This window comes from Paramisgurnus dabryanus, chromosome 2 (genome assembly GCF_030506205.2).
Source record: "Paramisgurnus dabryanus chromosome 2, PD_genome_1.1, whole genome shotgun sequence".
Taxonomy (NCBI): domain Eukaryota; kingdom Metazoa; phylum Chordata; class Actinopteri; order Cypriniformes; family Cobitidae; genus Paramisgurnus; species Paramisgurnus dabryanus.
The window spans coordinates 54,919,179-54,943,924 of NC_133338.1; the positions used below are offsets into that span (position 1 = coordinate 54,919,179).

The 24,746-nt window shown below is 40.5% G+C and overlaps 2 protein-coding genes across 2 annotated transcripts in view; one reads left to right on the forward strand and one right to left on the reverse strand.

Moving 5' to 3' along the window:
- LOC135743931 (macrophage mannose receptor 1-like) overlaps positions 1-24,746 on the forward strand; it is a 62,886-nt gene that overhangs the window by 33,051 nt on the left and 5,089 nt on the right. The window contains exons 21-26 of the mRNA XM_073813249.1: positions 7,204-7,306; positions 7,484-7,644; positions 11,179-11,284; positions 11,434-11,666; positions 11,780-11,945; positions 12,172-12,324. Coding sequence (XP_073669350.1) covers positions 7,204-7,306; positions 7,484-7,644; positions 11,179-11,284; positions 11,434-11,666; positions 11,780-11,945; positions 12,172-12,324 — 922 coding nt within the window. The remainder of the gene's footprint in view (positions 1-7,203; positions 7,307-7,483; positions 7,645-11,178; positions 11,285-11,433; positions 11,667-11,779; positions 11,946-12,171; positions 12,325-24,746) is intronic.
- On the reverse strand, positions 28-6,975 carry LOC135743940 (uncharacterized). The gene is made up of 3 exons (XM_073813243.1): positions 6,896-6,975; positions 6,747-6,809; positions 28-6,613 (listed from the first exon to the last, which is right to left on the reverse strand). Exon 3 carries the CDS (start codon positions 2,708-2,710, stop codon positions 1,694-1,696), a length of 1,017 nt encoding a protein of 338 aa, XP_073669344.1. The 5' UTR covers positions 2,711-6,613; positions 6,747-6,809; positions 6,896-6,975; the 3' UTR covers positions 28-1,693.

Here is a 24,746-nt window from a genome sequence, read left to right on the forward strand (position 1 = left end):
GATCAAACACTGGTTAGAATCACAGCACACTCAATAAAGATGCACACTCGAGAAAATACACTTAAATAAGCACCAAAACACATCTTGAGTGTTAATGAGGCTGTATGAATGCACACAATCTCAGGGATTGTTTAACAGAACTTTTCTCACTCAATTCACTGAACACACGGGGCTCAGAAAATATAACAAAACAAAAATCAGCAATAATACGATAAAGGAAATAAAATAAATAAAATACGGTAGTGCTATGGTACAAAAGAGATACTCGAAACTCGGATCTCATCTACAAGAGTTACACACAAATAAATGTTCACACAAGTAGGTCACCAGTTCCCACGGATATAAAGACAGTTTTTAAGAGATATTTACCAGGCGGAAACAGCAACAATTCAGCATAAATCCTTCTGGATGTCAACACAACACGCAGCATGCGACTGCTCCACAGAGTTCTCACAAAATGGCTGTTCTATTTTCGCGCATCGCCCAAACAGGCGATCTCTTAAAGGGCCACACACACACAATTTTAGCACAGTGAAAATTAAAGACAAAAAAGTGATTTATACCACTGGCCACATTCTCCCCTGCTAAAACTCATCATTGTCCTCAATGACATTATTTCGTCCAGGACGATACTGTACCTCAAAATCGAAAACAGCTAATTGAGCTACCCACCTTTGCTCAATGGCACCCAACTTTGCTGTTTTCAGATGACATAATGGGTTGTTGTCGGTGATGACCACAAATTTTGCACCTAACAGGTACCCCCTGAACTTTTCAGAAACCGCCCACTTAAGGGCTAACAGTTCAAGCTTCATACTGCTATAATGCCTATCGTTTCTCTCTGCATTGCGTAGCCGACGACTTGCATAGGCAATCACTCTTTTAGAGTCCCCTTGTTGTTGATAAAGGATAGCACCTAAACCGTTTTTGCTAGCATCAGTCTCAACTGTAAACGGTAGAGAGAAATCTGCAAAACCCAAGACTGGGGCCGAAGTAAGCTTCTCATTTAACTGTTCAAAAGCTAAACCACACTCCTCTGTCCAAAGTGCACAAAACGCAGGCCTCTTCACCATACTCTGTTGTCTCAGGCAAAAGTTCACCAGGTCATGGAGAGGACCGGCGATTTTAGAAAACCCTTCAATACATTTCCTGTAGTAGCTACAGAACCCTAGAAAGAACCTTAGTTCTTTCACGGAACTTGGCGTCTCCCAATTTCTTACAGCCTCTACCTTTCCTGGATCAGTTCCAATCGCTTGAGCAGAGATTTGATGACCTAAGAACTTCACCTGTTCTTGGAGAAAACTACACTTATCAGGCTTAACCTTAAGTCCAGCCTCCCTTAGCCTAGCGAAAACCACCTCCAGTCTACTGAGATGTTCCTGGAAGGTAGACGAGTAGACAAGGATATCATCCAAATAAACCAGCAGAGTCTGAAATACTAAATCCCCCATTACGGACTGCATAAGACTTTGGAATGTGGACGGTCCATTACACACGCCAAAAGGCATACGGGAGTATTCAAATATTCCAAACAGGGTGGTGAAGGCGGTTTAAGGTTGGTCTTGTTTTCGCACAGCTATCTGATGGTGACCGCTAGCCAAGTCAATGGTGGAGAAGAATTTAGCACCCTGCAACGCATCAAAACTCTCATCAATGTGAGGTAAGGGGAAAGCATCTCGCTTTGTTTTGGCGTTTAAGTGTAGTCCACGCACAATCTCAAGTTTCCATCTGTTTTTCTCACGAGTACTATGGGTGACGCGTACGGCCTACTACTAGGCTTAATGACCCCTTTTTGAAGTAGCTTAGTGATGTGTTCCCTGACTTCCCCATATTGGGTAGGTGGAATGCGACGGTATGGCTGTGTTATCGGTACATCATCGACCAGATGGATCTTGTGCTGCACTTTATCGGAAAACCCTAATTCCTCATCACTTACTGCAAACACATTCACGTACCTCAGTAACAACTCTTTGAGTTCAGCCTGCCGCTCAGCAGTTCCACCCAAACTCAGCTCGGTAAGTAAGTCTGGTAAGCCCTCTGCCCCCACTTGACTCTCCTCTGTGCTTACGGTAATCTCCTCCACCCCAGCTGCGACTCGCTTGAACTTTACTTCACAACCCTCTCCAGAACATAATGATTCAACAGGAGAGAGAATACCCAGCCGGGTGCGAGGCTGCAGCCATATATCCTCTGTAGAGAGATTCACAACTCGCACTGGAAATAGTGGTGCTGAAGTGGAAACAAGAGAAGGTACCACTATTAGCCCCTGAGGGAGGGGGAACTTACCAGGCTCCAACAACAGGTCAGACGAACCCTCTAGACACCTATTCCCCTTTCCCCAGACCATCAACGTCGAAACTGACCAAGCAGGAATATGCACTGTCTCCTTCCCAGCGATATGTGCAACAACCTGTTTCTTAGTTTGACTGACACTTTGCATGTGCTGGAAAACTTCTCTCCAGTCAGATTCTAACTCCCCACCCAGCGTGGTGTCAAACTCAGCATGCACTAATTGCCTACACCTGCTTATAATGTTCATGCCGATGAGTGCTGGCACAGCAGACGAATTTTGTACATCTCTTACCACCAGGAACCCACACTCAGGCAGGGTGATACCCATAGTTTCAACTGGTAGTTCAAGATAACCTAAATACGGGATGCCTAATCCATTAGCAGCAGTAATTCTTAACCAACCAGATGTAGAAAGCATACCCTTATGTTACGTTCTTAGTTGGTGTTAGGCTTTAAATCCAGGGGTTATTTGATGTCACAGTTGAGTTTAGAAATTAAAGAGTTAAAGCAAAATAATTAAGACGAAACCACCATTTGGAAAACAAAAAGGAGCGTTTTATTTGGAGTTTCACACTCTTCGCTCGTTTCAGGTCAAAAAGGGGTAACAAAAACAGTGGAAGCAAACAAAAAGCATCAGGAGGGGTTTAGCCCAAAATAACAAACATAAAGCCCTCTACCTAGGGGTATTAAATCTGCTAAACTAACAACAAAAAGTAATATCATAGACAACAAAATACACTGCCTCCCTAACTAAGGAAAAACAGGAGAAAAATGTAATACAAAAAGTAAAAAGCGGGCACCCACCTCCCTACAGGCTTTCGGGTAAACAGAGAGACAAATCAGGTAACAAAAAACAAGTTCACTAGGCTTCAACTAGCCTCTCAGCAACTCTTAACAATGTGAGTTGCTTAAAACTTTTCAACAGGTATATTCAAATCAACGGAGTAGCAACACATGTCTCTCCCCAACAAGCTCACTCTCCCCCGCGGTCGCAAGCACAGTCTTTTAAAGGAAGCTTGTAGTGTTGTAATGAGCTGCAGGTGGCGTGAGCAATCAGGCCGTAGGAGCACGCATTCTCTTGCTCTCTCTCTCCCTCTTTTTCTTCCCTCCTAAAGGAGTCACAGGAGAAAAGGACAGGCAAATAACAAAAAGGTACAGCCCAAAGCACAAAACAACTATAAAATCAATAAACAGAATCAACAATAAAAGATATACGTTTCATGGGAACGTTACACTTATCTTCACCTGCCAAGTGCTCTTTAAAGAAGTGTTCGGTAATTGTACTGACTTGGCTTCCGGTGTCAAGCAAACATGACACCGTCACACCTCCAATTTTCAGGTCAACCACCAGACACTTCCCCACAGCATGTTTGAGTAACCGATCACGATTTGAGTCCAAATGGGTTTAGCCTATTGCTTGCCCTTGCATCGCCTGGCTCAGAGCGACCGAGGGTTGGCATTTCCCGGCTGTGAGGAAGATGGCTCATCATCCTTGACAGCTTGTTTGTTTTTTCTCACACAGTTTCTTGCAATGTGCCCGACACCATTACACTTGAAACAAATAGGCTGACCATCATCAGAAAATCTAGGCTGCATTGTAGACTTAGGAAACTTTAAAGACTCAGGCTTAGGGCATTGTAGAGTCAGCCTCTGAACAGCTTGCGTTAACTCCCCTATGGCTTTGCCCTGCTCTGCTACCACTTTCAGAACATCATCAAGTGTAACTGAGCTTGCTACAGGTGTCAACATAGCCGCACACTGAGCTTCTGCAACATTAGAGTTTACACTGCAGTTACTGGCTACCTTACTAGCGCGCAGTTTGGTGTCTTCGAGAGACCACATTAACGCTTCGTCTCTTACTTCGATCAAAGTAGACTGTGGTTTGTCCCTTACAAATTTACGGAGCTCTCTTCGGAGTGTTACATCTCTTTGTGGTTTCTTAGTGCGAGGGCCGCATTGGCGATAGCATCAGAGGACTGCTTTAAAATAGTATTCAACATCTGTGAAAGGGCATGAGAGTATGTACGGAGGTCTTCACCCTCCAGCTGTCTGCGAGTGTAAAATGTCTGTAACAGCTGAGCTGGACTGCGTATTTCTCTAAAGGCCGATCTTAAATACAAGAAAATGTCCTCTGTTTGTGGAGAACGCCACCCTTGCCTTAACCTAACCTCTTCTGCAGCAGCACCTTTTAATAGAGAAAGAACAAAATCAGCTTGATCTTCAGGGGCCAGTTGTTCAAAAATTTTAATCTGGATCAAAATGATCCGGATTTGGAAATCACATTTTTTCCTATTCAGGATCAGGTAATCCGTCCTACTTTTATGCCGGTTTTTCAAAGCAACATTGGATTGGATCACCCTGATCCAGATACACAGTTTTCAAGATTACCAAATCCAGATTACCTGTGCTCTAAATGGGACAACATATCACAACATGTGCTACCAGCTATGTGAAGAACAGGTAGAAGAACCAATATGGGATCACTGTAAGAGTTTTTAATTTTGAGACAAAACACAAAAATAACATAAACATCCATTTATAATTTCTTTTATGAACCCTCACCTGAGTCACAAAAAAAAATATATCCAATAACAAATACATTGTGGACGCACAAAGGACGCTTCAAGTGTATAGTAAGGGATGCCATTGTTAGACATTGTTTTTGACAGGCTCATCATCTCTGATGATTGTTTCTTTGAAATTAATATACGGTGATGAATGACATAAAAATTGATTATATTATTTTTGTTTGTGATTGAAATCTGTTTGGGGGATTATTTCATATTTCATTATTTTTACTTTACTGAATAGCTTAATTGGTAGCCTATGTCTACTATATCTACTTTATCGCTGTTACAACGGTTACACAAGTCAAGTTCAAAATATAAATAAAAGTATATACACTAAATGAAACAAATGTGTTATTTGACCAATTTTAAAGTTTTTCTACATTTCCCTCCTGGAATCCACCTTTAAATCCTACCCCCTGTTGGGATCAGGATAATCCAGTTTTTTTGGATCAAAGTTATCCAAATCCTACTGACAAGTTTTGAACAACACAAACTGAAGGTTTGATCCAGATTTAAACTAGGATTGGATTCTGTGATCTAATCTGATTTCAGATTCCTTCTTTCCCTTTTGAACAACCCATTTTCAAGATTTGATCCAATCCGATAACCAAAATCCGATCAGCTTACCTTTGAACAACTGGCCCCAGATGTTTGATTTCTCACAAGCAGCACTCTTTCCACCTCTTCAATTAACTCATCCACATTTCTACCATCTTTACATAGATCACCACTAAAAGGCTGAATGTGGCGCTCTCTGGACACATATACATAGGATATAGTTGGTTCTCTACTCAGGTTGGCAATAGCTGCCATAGCTTCAGCATGCTTTCTACTGAGCTCTTGTATCTGTTCTTGCACATTACCCACGCCCTCCCCACCAGCAGCACCATGTTCTATTTCAGCCTCTTCCTCTGGCTGGGACATGTTTAAAAGTCTTTTCAACAACACAAAGTCTTTGTGAGAAGCTTTTTTGTTTCCCAGTTCAAAGGATATACTGTCTGTAATGTGCATATAGCACTCTCGTCCACTTCTGCAAAACACACGTCACTGGATCCCGATCCGCAAACACACTCGCAGTTTAGTAGCAGCTAGCGATGTCTCCTCTCCATCCAGTTACCCGTCCCTTGGCCTTAAACCCTCGGCGGACGTCTCCAGCAGTTGGACGAAGACCACTCAGCTGACCAATCCCACTGCGAGTCCTGCAACTCAAGCACCAGCCACTACCATATTTTTTAAAAACAAAACAAAACAAAGATGTGATCGACACTATACTGTTCCCGACCGTCAGATTACCCCACTCCTGATACCAAAAATGTAACCGGGTGGTAAAGAAACGCACATGGCTATAAAAGGGGTTTATCTGACTGCTGTTTTTTATACTTTCAGTTTACAGCGGTCGGTGGGAACATCAGTAAACAAAAATAAATTGAAAATAAGAAATTCTTTCAAAATAATGTTTCACCAAAATGCAGTGTAATAAAATCAGATCTTAAAGATTTAGCAAAGATCAAACACTGGTTAGAATCACAGCACACTCAATAAAGATGCACACTCGAGAAAATACACTTAAATAAGCACCAAAACACATCTTGAGTGTTAATGAGGCTGTATGAATGCACACAATCTCAGGGATTGTTTAACAGAACTTTTCTCACTCAATTCACTGAACACACGGGGCTCAGAAAATATAACAAAACAAAAATCAGCAATAATACGATAAAGGAAATAAAATAAAAAAAATACGGTAGTAGCTATGGTACAAAAGAGATAAGAGAAACACAAATACACACTGTTATACATTAAAACAAGAGGTTTAACAGTATTTATAGCACTTAAAACACTTTTGGAAAATCACATAAATAATATAAGCAGCACTGAACTTACACAGACACTTGTATTTCACACGTGACACGAGGATCATGCAGATTATACTCGAACCGATCTCATCTACAAGAGTTACACACAAATAAATGTTCACACAAGTAGGTCACCAGTTCCCACGGATATAAAGACAGTTTTTAAGAGATATTTACCAGGCGGAACAGCAACAATTCAGCATAAATCCTTATGGATGTCAACACAACACGCAGCATGCGACTGCTCCAAAGAGTTCTCACAAAATGGCTGTTCTATTTTCGCACATCGCCTTAAAGGGCCACACACACACAATTTCAGCACAGTGAAAATTAAAGGCAAAAAAGTGATTTATACCACTGGCCACACAATATTTTCTTCTTCCAACAACAATGAAATTCTTCATCTCATATTTTGCCAAACACATCAAATTTCTCTGCCATTTCTTTTCCTTGCTTTAATTCTGATTGTTTGTGTTTCCAAATAGTGTTACAAGTTTTTCGATAATGAGATGGAGTGGCATAAAGCACGAGATCACTGCATTTCACATGGAGGCAATTTGGTGTCCGTTCGGGGTCACACAGAGCAATGTGAGTACTAATGCTGTTCTTTACATGTGACGTCCTTTTAAACCTTTTTTAAGATAAGAAATCTGAAGTGTTTTAGCACTCAAATACTAATACGTATTTTCTGGTAAAACTAGTTAATGTTTCTGCACTGAAATGTGTAACTGTAAGCATTAATATTTTCTTTGTTTGTATTTTCAGCATTTCTTACAACTCTGATGCTCAGATCTACTGCTGACGTGTATACCGGTTTAAATGACATCAACCTTGAGATGCGCTTTTTGTGGACTGATGGTAAAGGTGTCAAATACACTAACTGGCTCAGAGGTTATCCTATATCAGCACACTACTATGATACAGAGGCAAGTGTGCATGATGTTTCCCTTTACTATATACAATGATGATAAATAGCGTTGAATCAATACATAAAATGAAGACAGATAGCAATGTAAGACCTTGGATAAGATTTAAATGGGGAATAAGCGGTGAGATGGAGTTTGTGCAAAGGTTATCTTATCTACTTAATAGTAATTTTATAGGTGATTTTTGTAATAAAATTGAAGAAAACATTAATATAGCAGTCAAAACCCTGACAGATTGTTTACATGAAGCAGGTAAATTCTTAGTACATTACAAAGCGAAAAGGAAAGATGTATTGTATGTTTGTGGATTTCTCTAAAGCTTTTGACAGTGTTCAACACACTCTTTTGTATTTTATTCTTATTAAGAATGGTATTGGTGGGAAAGTATTTAATGTACTGAAATCTATGTATTCTAAACTCAAATCATGTGTGAAAGGAAACGAAGGTTTAACAGAATATTTTGATTGTACCATTGGAGTGAGACAGGGCTGCATGGTGAGCCCTTTTCTGTTTATTCTTTTCCTAAATGTAAAGAAAAATTGTAAAGGTATTCAAATTGAAATGATGACAGAAGTGCAAACTTTGTTATACGCTGATGATATGGCCACTGTAGCAGATACAATTGGAGAGTTACAGAGACAGATTGAACAGTTGGAAAAATTTTGAAATCTTTATGGTATGAGAGTGAACTTGAGTAAAACAAAAATTATGGTTTTTAGAAGAGGGGGGCATCTAAATAAAAATGAGAAATGGTATTTTATTGATGAGCAAATAGAGGTAGTTAACTGTTACAAATACCTGGTTATGTGGTTTACACCAAAATTGTCATGGTGGAAAACCCGACAGCATCTAGCAAGCCAAGGCAAGAAAGCAATGTTTTCTTTGCTAAGGTTTGTTCGTAAGCAAAAAATTAGCTACACTCAAGCCCTGTTTTTGTTTGATCGCATGGTCGCCCCTATACTGTATTATGGTTGTGAAATCTGGGGCTATGAGCCAGTAGAATGTATTGAGAATGTTCAAGTATCTTTTTGTAAAAAACTTCTGTGTATTAGTTCAAGTGTAAGCAATGTAGCTGTTTTGGGTGACTTAGGAAGATTTGCATTGTCCACATGTTATATGAAAAGGTGTATTATGTATTGGGTAAAATTAGTGTCTATGCTTGATTATCGTTATCCCAAAAAATGTTACAATATGCTATTGGAATTGGATAAAGTAGGTAGAAAAACTTGGGTTACCAATATTAAAGTATTATTGAATTTTATGGTTTTTCTGCTGCTTGGGAGGCCCAAAGTGTAGGTGATATAAGAATATTTACGGCAGTTTTGAATCAAAGATTGAAAGAAAAAGCACATGAGGCGTGGTATGCAGCAGTTTTAGAAAATAACAAACTAAACATGTACTCACAATGCAAGTCTTTGTTAATACAAGAGAGCTACATTACATCTGTGTGTAACGTGCAACTGGTACGGTCATTGCTCCTGTTTAGATGCTCAGGTCATCAGCTAGCTATAGGAACGGGCAGATGGAGTAATACACCAGTTGCAGAAAGAATCTGTCATTATTGTAACTTAACAAAAATTTCTGTGATAGAAGATGAGAAGCACTTTTTGTATGTTTGTCCTTTGTACATAGATTTACGTGAGAAATATTTAAGTGAATTTACTCTTGTAGGTGATGTCCACAAAGTATGTGTGATTCTGTGTATGCATGGCGATTGGCACTGTATATATATATCAAGGAATGAAAAAGAGATTGTCCGCCATGGTATGATATTTGTGGAATTTTGGGCCGAGAGGCCATATATTCCTGAAAATAAACCGAACTTGAACCGAACTTGAACACTACTATGATACAGAGGCAAGTGTGCATGATGTTACTACCAAGTGCAAAGAATAATGCAGCACATCAAAGCTTCTTTATTCAGCTTCTCTGAATGCAAAAAGTGCTCATTTAATTATTGTTATCAAAATGATCAAGTTGTCATATTTTATCAACTCAATGCATCCTAAAGTATTTTTGTTTTGTTTGCTGGCGTCTTCAGAATGTGCTGTGGTCTTAAAACCTATTAAGCTATGACACGGCCACATAGTTTGCAGCAACTATTTCTGAAAGTTGTGTAGTGGAATTAAAACAAAAATATATTTCATAAATGAAAATGTATTATAGATGTCCCGTAACAGTCCAGATACTCAATGGTCTTAAAGCCACAAGTCTAACAGGTCTATTTTTTGAATTTCAACTTGATAACACAAAAATTCGTTTTCTGTAAGGTTTTCTCCTTATCATGACACATTACATCCTATGGAAGCCTATTTCCGCCACATAAGAAAAAAACATTCTCCGGTAAATCATAAGAAAAAAAATATGAAATTATTAAAAGGCATAATTATAAGATAAAAGTCAAAATTTTAAAGTCATAATTTTGAATTTTTATCTTATCATTATGCTTTACCAGAACGTGATTTTTTTCTTATGTGGGGAAATTGGTTTCCATGCATAACATCAGTGTTCTGAGGACCTGAAAATGTAAATGTTTAAAAACAGGGTTTAAACAATAGCGTTATGGTCGATGTCTAAACAATACAATGAAAAAACAATAAAAATGGTGACGTCATGGGGTACTTGTTCAAACATCATGTGACATTGTTTATTACTGGCCTGGAATAATATACCATTTATAGTCACTAGGGATGTGCATCGATGCATCGCGTTCCCATTGAAAAGACCTGTTTAAAAATCAATTCTGAATCGTAAGGCTCCGATTCAGTGTTTCATGCACAGCTTGTGCATGTACTACGGCTCCGTGATCAGTAGGAAGTCCTTATCAATCTAAAATCACTATGAGTTTGACTCGTTTATAACAAGTATTTAAAAAAGCAACACTCGTCAAACACAATCATTCAAAATATTCTCTTTTATCATGAAAATACCTGAAACAATCTGAAGAACAGCGATATAAATATTCCTGTAGACATTTCCTGGAATAGTGTTTGTAATGATACTTCTTCTGTGGCACAAATGGAGTTTCTGCACGAAAGCGCCCCCTGGCTTTTGAATGTGGCGGCATTTCACCGTAATTCATTCAAATTCATTAATTGAGAAAACGCGCATTTGCCCGATTAATTGTCACAACCCTAATAGTCACAGATCTGAGTGAATGAAGATTGTTTTTGACAGTATTGGTTTCTGTATGTGAAAAAACAAATGTGTAAATGCACTGTAGTGCATAGGTGGGGATTATGCTAATAGTGAATGAGCGTGCATGTTTACAAATGACTATCAAATCTGACGTTTATTTAGTATTTTTGAATTCAGAGGGAAGGTTTTAGGAAAGTCCATATTACATGAAAATTACTCTGAATTTACTGATATATTTCATAAATGACACCCAATGTGTTTCTATACATAACATTACATTCCACCTTGTAGCTGCAGCAATTTAAAAAAAATAAATAGTATAGATTATTAAAGAAATTATATAAAATAATACTTTAAGTTAATTTCAACTGTTTATCTTAACTCTTTCCCATGTAGGACTATGACTGTGTTGTGATGGTTAAACACCCAGAGAAGTCCACTGGTATGTGGAAAAATATAGACTGTGAAAATGAGAGAGGTTTCATCTGCAAAAGGAACACAGGTTAGATGAAGACAAGACATCACTGCGTAATGTTATTATAACTGATACTCAATAGAATCACATTGGTTGAAGAAAACCCATGAGTTTATGGGTCGCTTCTTAAATCTCTTACTGTAGATAATCTGTAAGTATTTTTCTTTTTGTTTTAGACTCTCAGCTGTCTGCTCCCGTGACCACAGCAGTACCACAGAAATACTTCAGTCTGGGCAATGATTTATATAAGGTCCAGCTGGAGAAGATGAGCTGGGATGAAGCGAGAAGACAGTGTAAAGCTGATGATGCTGATCTTGCGAGTGTACTGGACTCCATCAGTCAGGCGTACACCAGCCTACAAGTCGACAAACTCAAAGAACCTTTGTGGATCGGACTCAACAGTAACCTGGTAATAAATTAATCTCTCTTCACAATAAACACATTCATGTAATATTATATACTCTATACACACTGCAGAAATGATTTTACTAACATATGAGTGTGGTAATGTGGTTTCTTCAGACACTTGGACGCTATCGCTGGGTGGATAACTGGCTTCTAAGATACAGTAAATGGGCTACAGGAGAACCCAAAAACAATTTAGCTTGTGTTTATATTGACACGGATGGAGACTGGAAAACTGCAGCGTGCAACAACACATATTATTCCCTCTGTAAAAAATCAGCAGGTATTTCATTATTACTATTATTATTTATGTCCCTGATTGGTGGATGTGATGATGATCTGTCTCTTAAGGATTGTGAGTAGTGTGGTTATTCATCTGCAGTTCAGATGTTAAACAAGTATATGTGTACCATACCTTTAAGTGGCTTTACAAGCAAAGTGCTGTATTTTAGGAGTTGAAAAGATTGAATTCAGACAGAGATGTACTAATCCTTCACACTGCTCCACAGTTTTTGCCCCTACAGATCCTCCTCAGCTGCCGGGTAACTGCCCCGAATCAATGAAACTTGAAAGTTGGATCCCATTTAGGGGACACTGCTATAAGTTCATGACCTCCATGATAGACATCTGGGCTCATGCCACAGTAGAATGTATAAGAATGGGTGAGCAATGTCTGGTTCTTTACTTTCAGTTACAATTACATAATATCACTGACTCTCATTTTACTGAATATCTTTCTTTCCTATGTCAGTGTGTATAATGATGGCTGACTAAGATTAAATGGTTTAAAAGGGTTTTCAATAAATGAAAATAGCTAAAAGTTATGTACTTACAGTCAATCATGTACAATACTTGAACCGTATACATTTTATACCTTCCGGTTCCATCACACTCGTGATGTTCTTCCCCAAAGTGTCATTTCATGAGGTAACTCTTTGAGGTACAATGCAATCTTTATGTTTATAATAGGCTGTCCTATTCCATTTCAGCCTGCATTAAAGGTGCTCTAAGCGAATTGACGCGTTTTAGACCATAAAACATTTTTTATTACATACAGCAAACATCTCCTCACTATCTGCTTGCTACCTGACCGCTGATCAAACTGTAAAAAAACGCGATCTCTGTAGACAGTCCAGGCTCTACAAACTTCAATATACACACAGTGGCCAAACACAGTGCACCACGAAACAAAACAAAGTATTACAGCCAATAAACGCCAAGAAGGATTTGGGGGTGGGGGTTGGTCGCGTTCATGAAAGCACGGAAGGTAGAGGGAGGGGGAGGAGTTAGCTACGCTCCGTTTGTTTGAAAACAGTTCAAATATCAACAACAAGTGACGTCGCACAGATTTGCTTAGAGAGCCTTTAATCAAGCTAACACTACATAATACATGCTGCTGCTAACCCTAGCTAACCAGCAGTGTTGGGGAAAGTTACTTTTAAAAGTAATACATTACAATATTAAGTTACTTCCCAAAAAAGTAACTAATTGAGTTACTTAGTTACTTTTCATGGAAAGTAATACTTGTTACTTTTAAGTTACTTTTTCTTGGCTGATGCTTGATCTCTTTCAGGCCTTGCAGGTGTTTGTTATGATCGCAAAAAATGTCAAGATCTGGCCTGCCATCTCTAACCAGTTCCTTTTACTCTTCTAGCAAAAAATTACGCGCAGCAAAATTACTATGAAATGTACACCTAGAGTATGTAAGCCAATCATTTTTTCACATTTACTCATCGCTATCTCTTGCTGCTTCTTTTGTTACTGCCTGCCAGACGGATAATCCTCTTCATGTTTTAAATCATGCATTTTCTACCGCAAGTTTAACCCTCTGGGGTCCGACCATTTTGGGACACTGTCAGAGGTTGTGACATGCTCTTACATTTGGTATTTTTTCAGTTGCTTTAAAACATAATAATGGCAAGTGTCTCATACCACTGTGTTCAGCACAAACTGGGCTAAAATATTATATGAGCTACTTGTATGTACATGTTTGTATTTTTGAGAGAAAAATGTTTATGCGTGGTTTTAAAAAAAGCAAACATTTTAAGTAACTGATATAAGTCCACAAAACCCATACTAAACATGTTTTAACAAGACTTTCCTAAACAGAATCTAGTAGTCTAGAGTTTTTCTTTAAAATGATGTGAAAATCATCCTGCCTACTCATTCACATAAACCAATATATTGATTTAGAAATTGTAAGACACTTTTTGTTTAGAGGGGCCGTATGCGAGAAGGATTGATTGACAGCTAGCAAACAAAGCCTCGCATAATGAGCTGCATAATGAGGCAGGAGGGAACTACAGTAAAGAATGTGAGGACAAATGTATACATGTTTGTTTGAGGTTTATTAAGAAGTTAACAATATAATCAAAATAGAAATGAAGGTCAGTAGGACATTTTCAGTTTATTTGCGAACACACCCTATTCAAAAACTTAACTTCTATGAGAAACTGATAAACAACAGAGCTGTAAACTTCATGTGGCTTATGTTACCATATAACTTTATGTCCAAAAAGTGTGAATATGTTTTTCCACCTTCATAGTTTTGTACTGATGAGAGGGATGCAGACCTGTTATTAAAAAAGTTAGTTATATAAAAAGCTGTTTTCGCTCATAATAAAACGGTGTCGCGTGTAAAGCGCAATGTATGGAATGCGTTGCATGTAAACAATATCATATTACAGCAGATCCCGCAGTGCAGCATTACTCAGAGTTGCCATGAAGGATACGAAAGTGAATAACTGTGTCTAACACTGTACAGCATCTAACAATGAAATCCGCCATTACGTGAAATCACGTGTACTCGTTTGTAAACAATGCGAAAGTTTTTCAATCCGAAGCGTGCAGTCTGCTGAGGTTGCTTATGTAGGCTGAACCGCACAAGCCATAACATATTACATGATAGCAAATATAAATGAAGACAAATTACTTACAGTTTCTTCATGAATATATCCTCCTCCATTGCGTCTTCCATTGTTCTTCTTCTTAGGTAACGTTAAAGATGAACGCTTCTCTTCCTCAATGTCCAGACATAAATGAAGATATTCCTCACGTGTGTGTATAAAGTTTATAATCCAAATATGCGGTAAAGTCTTTAAATCTGATCAAACTTTACGCTTTGTTTATTATTGTTGGAACTGCTGGTCTCTCCATTACCATGTCAAAAGCTTGTGGGCGTGACCGAATTAAAGATAATGAGCTCAGCCAGGAAAAACGGTACTCTCTTTACTTCAATGCAGATTATATAAACAGGAAATATTTGTTTTTGATTATAATAAGCTTGTTTAAAAGTAGAAATTTCAGGCTTTTTTTGGATATGTGTATCATGTTTGTGTGACGAGTATTCGCAGAGTTTCAACTGATTTTTGTAACGTGATTTGAAAGACAGCTGGCGGAGACAGAAATGTCTAAATGCGCACCCTGTTTATTTTCTTTATTTGACAAAACACAAAGTTCTCTTGTTATTGTGAATGTACACTAATTAAAGAGGACCCCTCAGAGTTTCAAATGATGTCAAACACGTAAGTGTTTGATTATTAATGATGGAGTATTTTAAGTTGATTCTGCTATGATAAGGAGAAAACACGTCAAAACGGGTCCCCGCGTTTTTGGACCCCTGGGGGTTAAAGAGCCATGCCTATTCCAGTTTGAAACTAGCATCAAAAGTGCCAAGAGCATACGAGCATAACGCGAGGGGGCTAACTAAGGGGGGTACAGACATGCGGTTGTGTTACATATTATTAATATTATGTAACAATTTCTGATTGTTTAAAATATCAGCCTTCGTGGAACCCCTTCTGCAGTATTGCTATGCTTTTGATAATAATATCCTTTTCTTTGATAAGACAGCAGCACACATGGGTAATTGCATGGGGGGAGTAAAATATTTGTTTATTTATTAATTAACAGAATTTTTCTGACAGCAAATATAAAAGTTACAGATTTAATGTAATGTACATTGGGGCCCATCAAAGGGGCAGGGCCCCCACCAGGCCAGGACTTACCAGGGTGGAGGCCCCTGGGCTTGAATAAATGTTGGGCCCTACACTCTCAGAACAAAAGGTACAAAAGCTGTCACTGGGACAGTACCCTTTAAATGGGTCCTAATATTTACTATTTAGTTACAGATATAGGTACATTTGTACCCATTATATGCACTCTTTAGGTACAAAGGTGTACTACCACCCCAGTGACAGCTTGTGTAAATTATCTTCTGAGAGTGCACACATACAGTAAACAACCTAAAATAAATAATATATCATAGAACTATATTATAGGGAAGTTTCTCAACAGGGTTTAGATTAATCCAGCACTAGGCCTATTGCTAGGTTATATCATATCATTCAAGTAGTTTTTACAAACAAACCTTACAAAAAACATTACTGGTGTGCGTCTTGAGACAAAACAATGGCAATGATATACTGTATGTTAAGATATATCAGTGCAAGATGTGTTTAAATTAAGACAGATAAAACTAGGATAAGACCAGACTAGGAAACTTCCCCAATATCTCTAAAGCCCAGTTTAAAATTAAATCATGTATTTTTAGGGATGTCACAAATCCAAACTAATCCTGCACATTAAAAAATACCCCATAACAACATTTAAAATCATTGTGTTAGACTTAGCTTAAGAAAAGAATAATAAGTATTGATAAACATTCACCTTATTACACACCATATAATGTTATAAAGTGGTGCAGTGTTTAAGAATGAAAAAGAAAAGATTTTAGGATGTTATTTAATAATTATGACAAGACCATAATGTAATATTAAACACCAAAAACCAAAGTGGAGAAGATCATTAATTTATTTTTGCGTCTGATGTGAACGTAATATGTTAATATTAATTATTAACATTTTAAAAACATTCTCCACCAATTAATGTAGCGATTTTAAAGGAGGGGCTTAATGATAATTAATTACTAATAATATTAATTATTAATATTTTAAAAACATTCTCCACCATCCCAATTAAGGGAAAGAAACATACTCTCAAATCTAAAGTCCTTACAATGGATTGTAATCAATTATAAGTATGTGGATCAAATAAAGGTCTTGGTGTCTGGCCAACACTCGTCCAGCAAATGTTTAGTAAGACACTAAAGCCTAAATTAGGATATAGCTTTCATGGCTAAGGAGATGAATATCCTAAAATTGATCCAACAGCTTTAAGAGCAGGTAGCGATACCTTTAATGATTAGTGACTCCAGATTATGAGCAAGAACTACAAACAACATCATGTGTGATACAAATCAGACTTTATTGACTAACTAAACACATACTACTCTAAACATACACACACACACACACACACACACACACACACACACACACACACACACACACACACACACACACACACACACACACACACACACACACACACACACACATACAGTTCAGCATTGGAAGAAGGTAAAGGTTTAAGTAAAGAAAAGAATAAGGCATGAAGTTATGGCAGTATTTGTAATTCAGCAGATCAAAGCCTAAAACAAACCATCAGTTACTTAATGCGAATTTACTTGAGTTAAAAGGGGATAATGATGAGTGATGCATCAGTGGAGAAGACTAAAGGGTGATTTATAGTCGTGCGTAGGTCTTACGGCGTAGCCGCGACGGCGTAGGTTCCGCGTCGGTTTTCATTTATACTTTTGCGTCGTCGTCCGCATCGGCGTGCAAACACCCGGCCAGACCGCTGGTAGGCAGTATCCACGCGTGTAACCACAGTAGCAGCACAAACGTGAATGAAGAAGAAGCTTAGCAAGTTAACCCACAAACAAAGAAGAAACAGCAACTTGTTGTGTATAATTTGAGAAGACCAGCAATGATGGATGTAAATAAACAGCGACTTTTGATGCAGTTTGAGTTACAGTTTTTTTCGATTGCTAAACGACAGTGGGCACAACTGGAGCTACATGTGCAAAACTCTAACTACAGTCTGCACTACCAAAAGTCACCTGAGCACAACTCTTAACATATGGCTCAAAACAGCTCCGTGCAGCCAAACACTAAACACAACCCTCACTGAGATAACACACACTGTCACTCACAACACACTGAGAGGAAAAACACTAACATCAAACACCAATACACAAAATACTAACTTTATATCTTTACAGTTTTAACAATTTCAGTGATGTCACACCAAGTAATGTTTTCTTTAAAGAATGATTTATTTATTGATTTATCACAATATTTTTTTTAGAACATCATAATTTTTTAGGGTAAATGAAAATTAGCAGTTTGCTTCAGTTGTGTAACATGGTTCCCCTGTGTCCCTGTGTTCATTTGTGTTTTGGTGTATTCATATGTCTTTGTGCAACCTGTGTTTGAGTTGTGTTCATGTATGCCATTCTCCCTGTGTTAATTAGTGTAGCTCCGCCCCCTTGTTTGTTACCATGGACATTCATTGTTTCACTCATTACCTCTTGTTTGTTGTCTTAGTGATTCATTGTCTCTGCCTTGTGATTGGTTCTTGTCATACATATATACCCTGTTAGTTCATTTCCTGTTTGTCAGTCAATGTTGGATGTACCCTGTGTTTATCTCCTGTGTTTACCTGCCATGTTTTGTTACCATTTTTATTCATTAAATTCTTACTAAAACTGCATTTGGATCCTCAGCCTGCATTTGCCTCATTCCAACCGTCACAGATTGACTGACCACACATGGATCCAGCAGTTGCTTTGGTCCGCCTTCGCCAGGGTAATCAGTCCCTCGAGGACCATCTTCAATCATTTTTGGACATTTCTAACACCACTCACCTTCCCGATTGTATGTTGATAGACTTTTTCTGTCATGGATTATCACAACCACATAAAGACATTCTCACCTGTAATGGTCGTCGAGGGTCGTTTGAACAGTTGGTGGCATACGCACGATCACTAAGCGGGTCTTCCTCCACTGTGGGCGAGGCAGTGGCAGACTCTTCGCCTAAACAATTTTTCGGGGGGGGCAGTAGGCATCAGGCTCCGCAGGCTGGGGAGCCAGGCCGGTCGTGGATGCCTGTGTGTGCTGCGCCTGCGGTGGCTGGCCCAGGACGCGTGGCGACTCCTGCTTCTAAGATGGCCATTGTAGAGCCCACTACGATGGTCAAACCAGGTCTAGGCTCCAGGAGGGCTATCCGAAGCACACCCTTCCCCAAGAGTACCACCACATCTATACTCGTTCCCGAGCCTGTGTACAAGATGGCGGCCGCTGTATCCGAAACGGTACACGAGACTGTCACCACACCTGTATTTCCAGTTGAGGCCTGGTTTGGTCGATTGGTTTCCAGTTTGGCGGATACCCCCATGATGTCGGTTCGGGCGGCCGGCATTCCTGTGTTTTCCTCTGAGTCCTCTGAGCCGAGTGAATCTCCCGAGTCCTCTGAGCCGAGTGAATCTCCCGAGTCCTCTGAGCCGAGTGAATCTCCCGAGTCCTCTGAGCCGAGTGAATCTCCCGAGTCCTCTGAGCGGAGTGAATCTCCCAAGTCCTCTGAGCCGAGTGAATCTCCCGAGTCCCCCGATTCCCATGTTTGAATCTTCTGAGTCGAATGAATCTTCCGAGTCGAATGAATCTTCCGAGTCGAATGAATCTTCCGAGTCGAATGAATCTTCCGAGTCGAATGAATCTCCCGAGTCGAATGAATCTCCCGAGTCGAATGAATCTCCCGAGTCGAATGAATCTCCCGAGTCGAATGAATCTCCCGAGTCGAATGAATCTCCCGAGTCGAATGAATCTCCCGAGTCGAATGAATCTCCCGAGTCGAATGAATCTCCCGAGTCGAATGAATCTCCCGAGTCGAATGAATCTCCCGAGTCGAATGAATCTCCCGAGTCGAATGAATCTCCCGAGTCGAATGAATCTCCCGAGTCGAATGAATCTCCTGAGCCCACGGAGTCATCTGAGCCACATTGGTATGCTAGTGTGGTCACCCCGAAGCTCCAAGGACTTTCTATTGTCACCAAAACTATGGCCAGTACGGAACTCTCTGTCTGTCCCACGATGGCTATCCCCAAGTTCCTTGCCCTCACTGCCTGGTCCATGATGACAATAGTTGAACTCACTGCTCTGTCTACCAGGCCCAGAGGGCCTCTCTCTGTTCTCCTGTACCCAGGTTCCTGATACCACCAGCACCACCCTGGTATCCAGTCCTCCTTTGGCCTCTGGCTCCGCCCTGGGTTCCTGCTCTGCCGGCTCCGCCCTGGGTTCCTGCTCTGCCGGCTCCGCCCTGGGTTCCTGCTCTGCCGGCTCCGCCCTGGGTTCCTGCTCTGCCGGCTCCGCCCTGGGTTCCTGCTCTGCCGGCTCCGCCCTGGGTTCCTGCTCTGCCGGCTCCGCCCTGGGTTCCTGCTCTGCCGGCTCCGCCCTGGGTTCCTGCTCTGCCGGCTCCGCCCTGGGTTCCTGCTCTGCCGGCTCCGCCCTGGGTTCCTGCTCTGCCGGCTCCGCCCTGGGTTCCTGCTCTGCCGGCTCCGCCCTGGGTTCCTGCTCTGCCGGCTCCGCCCTGGGTTCCTGCTCTGCCGGCTCCGCCCTGGGTTCCTGCTCTGCCGGCTCCGCCCTGGGTTCCTGCTCTGCCGGCTCCGCCCTGGGTTCCTGCTCTGCCGGCTCCGCCCTGGGTTCCTGCTCTGCCGGCTCCGCCCTGGGTTCCTGCTCTGCCGGCTCCGCCCTGGGTTCCTGCTCTGCCGGCTCCGCCCTGGGTTCCTGCTCTGCCGGCTCCGCCCTGGGTTCCTGCTCTGCCGGCTCCGCCCTGGGTTCCTGCTCTGCCGGCTCCGCCCTGGGTTCCTGCTCCGCCTGCGGCTCCGCCCTGGTCCCAGTCTCCGCCCTGGCTGTCTGCTCCGCCCGCGGCTCCTTCTTGGTCCCTGCCTCCGCCCGCGGCTCCGCCTTGGTCCCTGCCTCCGCCCGCGGCTCCGCCTTGGTCCCTGCCTCCGCCCGCGGCTCCGCCTTGGTCCCTGCCTCCGCCCGCGGCTCCGCCTTGGTCCCTGCCTCCGCCCGCGGCTCCGCCTTGGTCCCTGCCTCCGCCCGCGGCTCCGCCTTGGTCCCTGCCTCCGCCCGCGGCTCCGCCTTGGCCCCTGCCCCTGGGATTTCATGGCCCTGGCCCACCATTCCTCCCCCGGGTCCACCTCCATGCCACCGCCCACCTAGACTGTTGGACTTTGGGGTTTTCTGGGGGGCGTCTGGAAGCCGCCCCTTTGAGGGGGGGCTATGTAACATGGTTCCCCTGTGTCCCTGTGTTAATTTGTGTTTTGGTGTATTCATATGTCTTTGTGCAACCTGTGTTTGAGTTGTGTTCATGTATGCCATTCTCCCTGTGTTAATTAGTGTAGCTCCGCCCCCTTGTTTGTTACCATGGACATTCATTGTTTCACTCATTACCTCTTGTTTGTTGTCTTAGTGATTCATTGTCTCTGCCTTGTGATTGGTTCTTGTCATACATATATACCCTGTTAGTTCATTTCCTGTTTGTCAGTCAATGTTGGATGTACCCTGTGTTTATCTCCTGTGTTTACCTGCCATGTTTTGTTACCATTTTTATTCATTAAATTCTTACTAAAACTGCATTTGGATCCTCAGCCTGCATTTGCCTCATTCCAACCGTCACAAGTTGTCTGTAGTAATTTACGGAATTACAGTAATGAGAAAAAAGGTAGAAACTTAAAGTACATGAAAGGTAATATTATATATAAATGAAATATATATATGAAATTGGAATTTATATTTATATGAAATTGCAATCAGCAGTGTTTGAAAGGCACAAGGCTGAAATCAATTGTGTTTTGAATGTGTGATTCACAGTTTTGACAGCAGTGTGTTAGCATTTGAACAAAGTGCTGTAAATCCACAGTGTTGTGCAGGTTGTGGTTAAAGTCATGGAATAAGTGTGTAAAGTTTTGAAAACTGTGTTCAAGCAATGAAAAACGAACTAGAGTTTGGTCCACATGAACTGCTGCTGTGCAGACTGTAGTTAGAGTTTTGCACATGTGACTCCAGTTGTGCCCACTGGCGTTTAGCAATCGAAAAAAACTGTAAATCACTCCTCAACTTGGCTCTTCTTTGTTTTCACTGTCACAAATGAAAATACCTATGACGCAGTTTTTTTTCCTGACGGGAGGGGTTCTGGTGGACCAATCACAGCGCTTGCGGTCTGTGTAGATCTGACGCGCTGTTAAAATTTTTGCGAGGTGCGCGTCAGGCTATACGCAGAACTATGCACAGTTTACGGATAGCTACGCCGTAGAACCTACGCACGACTATAAATTGCCCTTAGGTATGATACTTGCATGTCTTGCCCATTAAAAGAAAGTGTCCCGATGTAGTTTGGTGAGGCTTCCGTTGATCTTGGCTGAAAGGATTGATGAGAGAGAGAAACCAACTTGATGCAGATGATCCTTGGAAAAATGAAAAAGACAAGGCCAAGGCCTGGCACAAACTTAGAGGTACGCTGGAAACGTCTAGTTTTCGTACCTCATTCCGATGAGAGTCCTGGAAGGACTCAAATGTATCCAGAAAGAAAAACTTAAGAGATGTGTGTGCTCCACACACAAGAACTCAGATAAGAACTCAGATAACAACTCCCAACTCAGAACAGCTTCTTGCATAAGAAAAACCACAGAACTCTACTCAGAACTCAGAACTTTGGTTGTGTTCTTAGGCAGGGGTTTTTAAGCTGTGAAGAGGTCACACCTTTAAGATGTGTCTGACCCAATCAGAGGTCACACTTTCAGAGGGAAAGTTAACTGTCTTTGTCTTCCAACATGCTGTTTTGCATATGGAATTGGATTCGATGTTAAGGTGGAAATTATAAAGAGTTTCATAATATTATTATGAAGAAGAGTGTCCTAAACATAAAGCAAACAAGGACTAGATATGATTTGGATTAAGTAAATAATACTAAACATTCATTTAAACTAGTTTGGGTTAATATACTAATATAACATAAACACCAAGAACATAATCCATGATGAGATTAGAAATAGTTGATTAAGACCTTTCCCTTATACATTTATAAGTGAATACATGCATGACTAAATAGAAAGTTTCTCTTTATGTTACAAAATCTCCCACATTCTTTGTGGTCGTAAAACTTTAATCTTGATGTGTTGCCATGAGAGATCTGTTCTGCTTTGAAGTTTTAAAAGCCATTTATGGCGCTTTTCCATTGCATAGTACCCCACGGTTTAGTTTAGTTTGGGTCGGGTCAGCTTACTTTTGGGAGCTTTTCCATTGGGTGCAGTACGTAGTACCCGATACTTTTTTTCGTACCACCTCGGTTGGGGTTCCAAGCGACCCGAGCTGATACCAAACGTGAAGCGAAAACACTGTAGGTCACTGATTGGTCTGAGAGAAGCGTCATCGCTATAATAATAATAATAATAATAATAATATATTATTACACCAAATACCAAATAGCCGACTGTATATGAGGTTCAACCCGCCAAAGTAGCAAGTGGAACATGTGAATGGTGAGTGATTCAGATGTCAATTTATGAATGAAAGTGTCAAAGTTTTGTCAAACACTGTTAAGTATCCTCACGCATTTTTTAATGGGTATATGGAAATCCTTGACCATTCCTAGAGGGTATACTGCGTATACCGGCGTATCATGTTAGATTACAAACAAACAAGAAAAACAGAGTTACAAGACCATAGCCTACTCTAGTAATCTTTTTCATACTGAGCGCTTCATTTTCGCGTTGCTCTTTCTCGTTATATGTAAAGCTCATTCAAGACTCCCATTTCGCGTATTCGCTATTATACTAGCATCTATGGGTTTTAAAAGCAGTAAACGCGTCATATTCAGCACCAAGATGACTGACATATATATATATATATATATATATATATATATATATATATATATAAATATATATAAACGAATTAAATGCAGCACCAAACAATTCCGCACCAACCAATAGGCTGTAAAATAAATAATGAAAACGACTGAATAAATCAAACGAACGCAAGCAAGCACGGAGGCCCCTATTGGCCGCGGCCCCTGGGCTCAAGCCCAATGGTAAGTCCGGCCATGGCTCCCACCAGGGCCGGAGTGGGGCCACTTTTCAGCCCGGGAGTTTCAGGCCCAAGACCGGCCCACTTTTTCCATAGTGTTATTCCAAATTAGCACTTTTTTCAAATTGGATAAATAAAGCAACAGTTCAGCTCTTACTATAGTTTTTATTAATATAATGGTTCAACAAATAATGTAAAAGTTAAATAATATTTCACTTAAGATAAGAAGTTAACAAAAATATTCCTCTACACTCTAAAAAAGGCTGGGTTACTTTTTACCCATAATGGGTAAATATTGGACAGAACACATGCTGGGTTAAAAATAACCCTATGTTGGGCTGTTGTTATGCAACCATGGATTATAATAACCCAACAGTTGGGTTAAAACAACCCAGCACTGGGTCAATTTTAACCCAGCAGTGTGTTCTGTCCAATATATAAAATATATAAATAACCCAGCCCTTTTTAGAGTGTATTCCATAAGGAAAGGTTGATAAATTATTAGCATTGCTATTGCTATGAGGCCGATGATTAATGCCAATAGAAATATAAAAGTCCTAATTAAAAAAGAAAACAATTTGACAAAAATATTGAATACAATATTGGGTAAATGGCATAACAAGTGATTTATAAGCTTTTTTAGGCTGGTCATTTTTGACTGGGAAAACAAAAGGTGTTATAGGGTTCTGAACACAACCTGAGGGTTAAATAACTTTAATTCATATTGTTTACTCATGGCCTCCTCATTTTCAGCGGGGGACTGCTCAGAAGCTGCTTGCATAATATTTGCAAAGTCTATGAATCGCCATGTATACACAAAAGGGTAATATTTTAACAAAAAAAAATTTTTGGTTTGTAAATAGTTTGACAACGGTATTAGCCGAATAATTACGTTGCTAATGCTAATCATTACTAGGCTTATTTCTCTTTAAGTTACCTGTTGCCACTTTTGTTTGTCCTCTTGAAAATAAATCTGTAGGTTTGGCACATTTGGCAGCATCCTCCTCCAATGGATTTTTTCTTCAACCTGTTTTTTACGCCCTCCTCCTCTCAGACGCGTATTGTTACGGTTGGGCCGGGCCAGCCTACCGGAG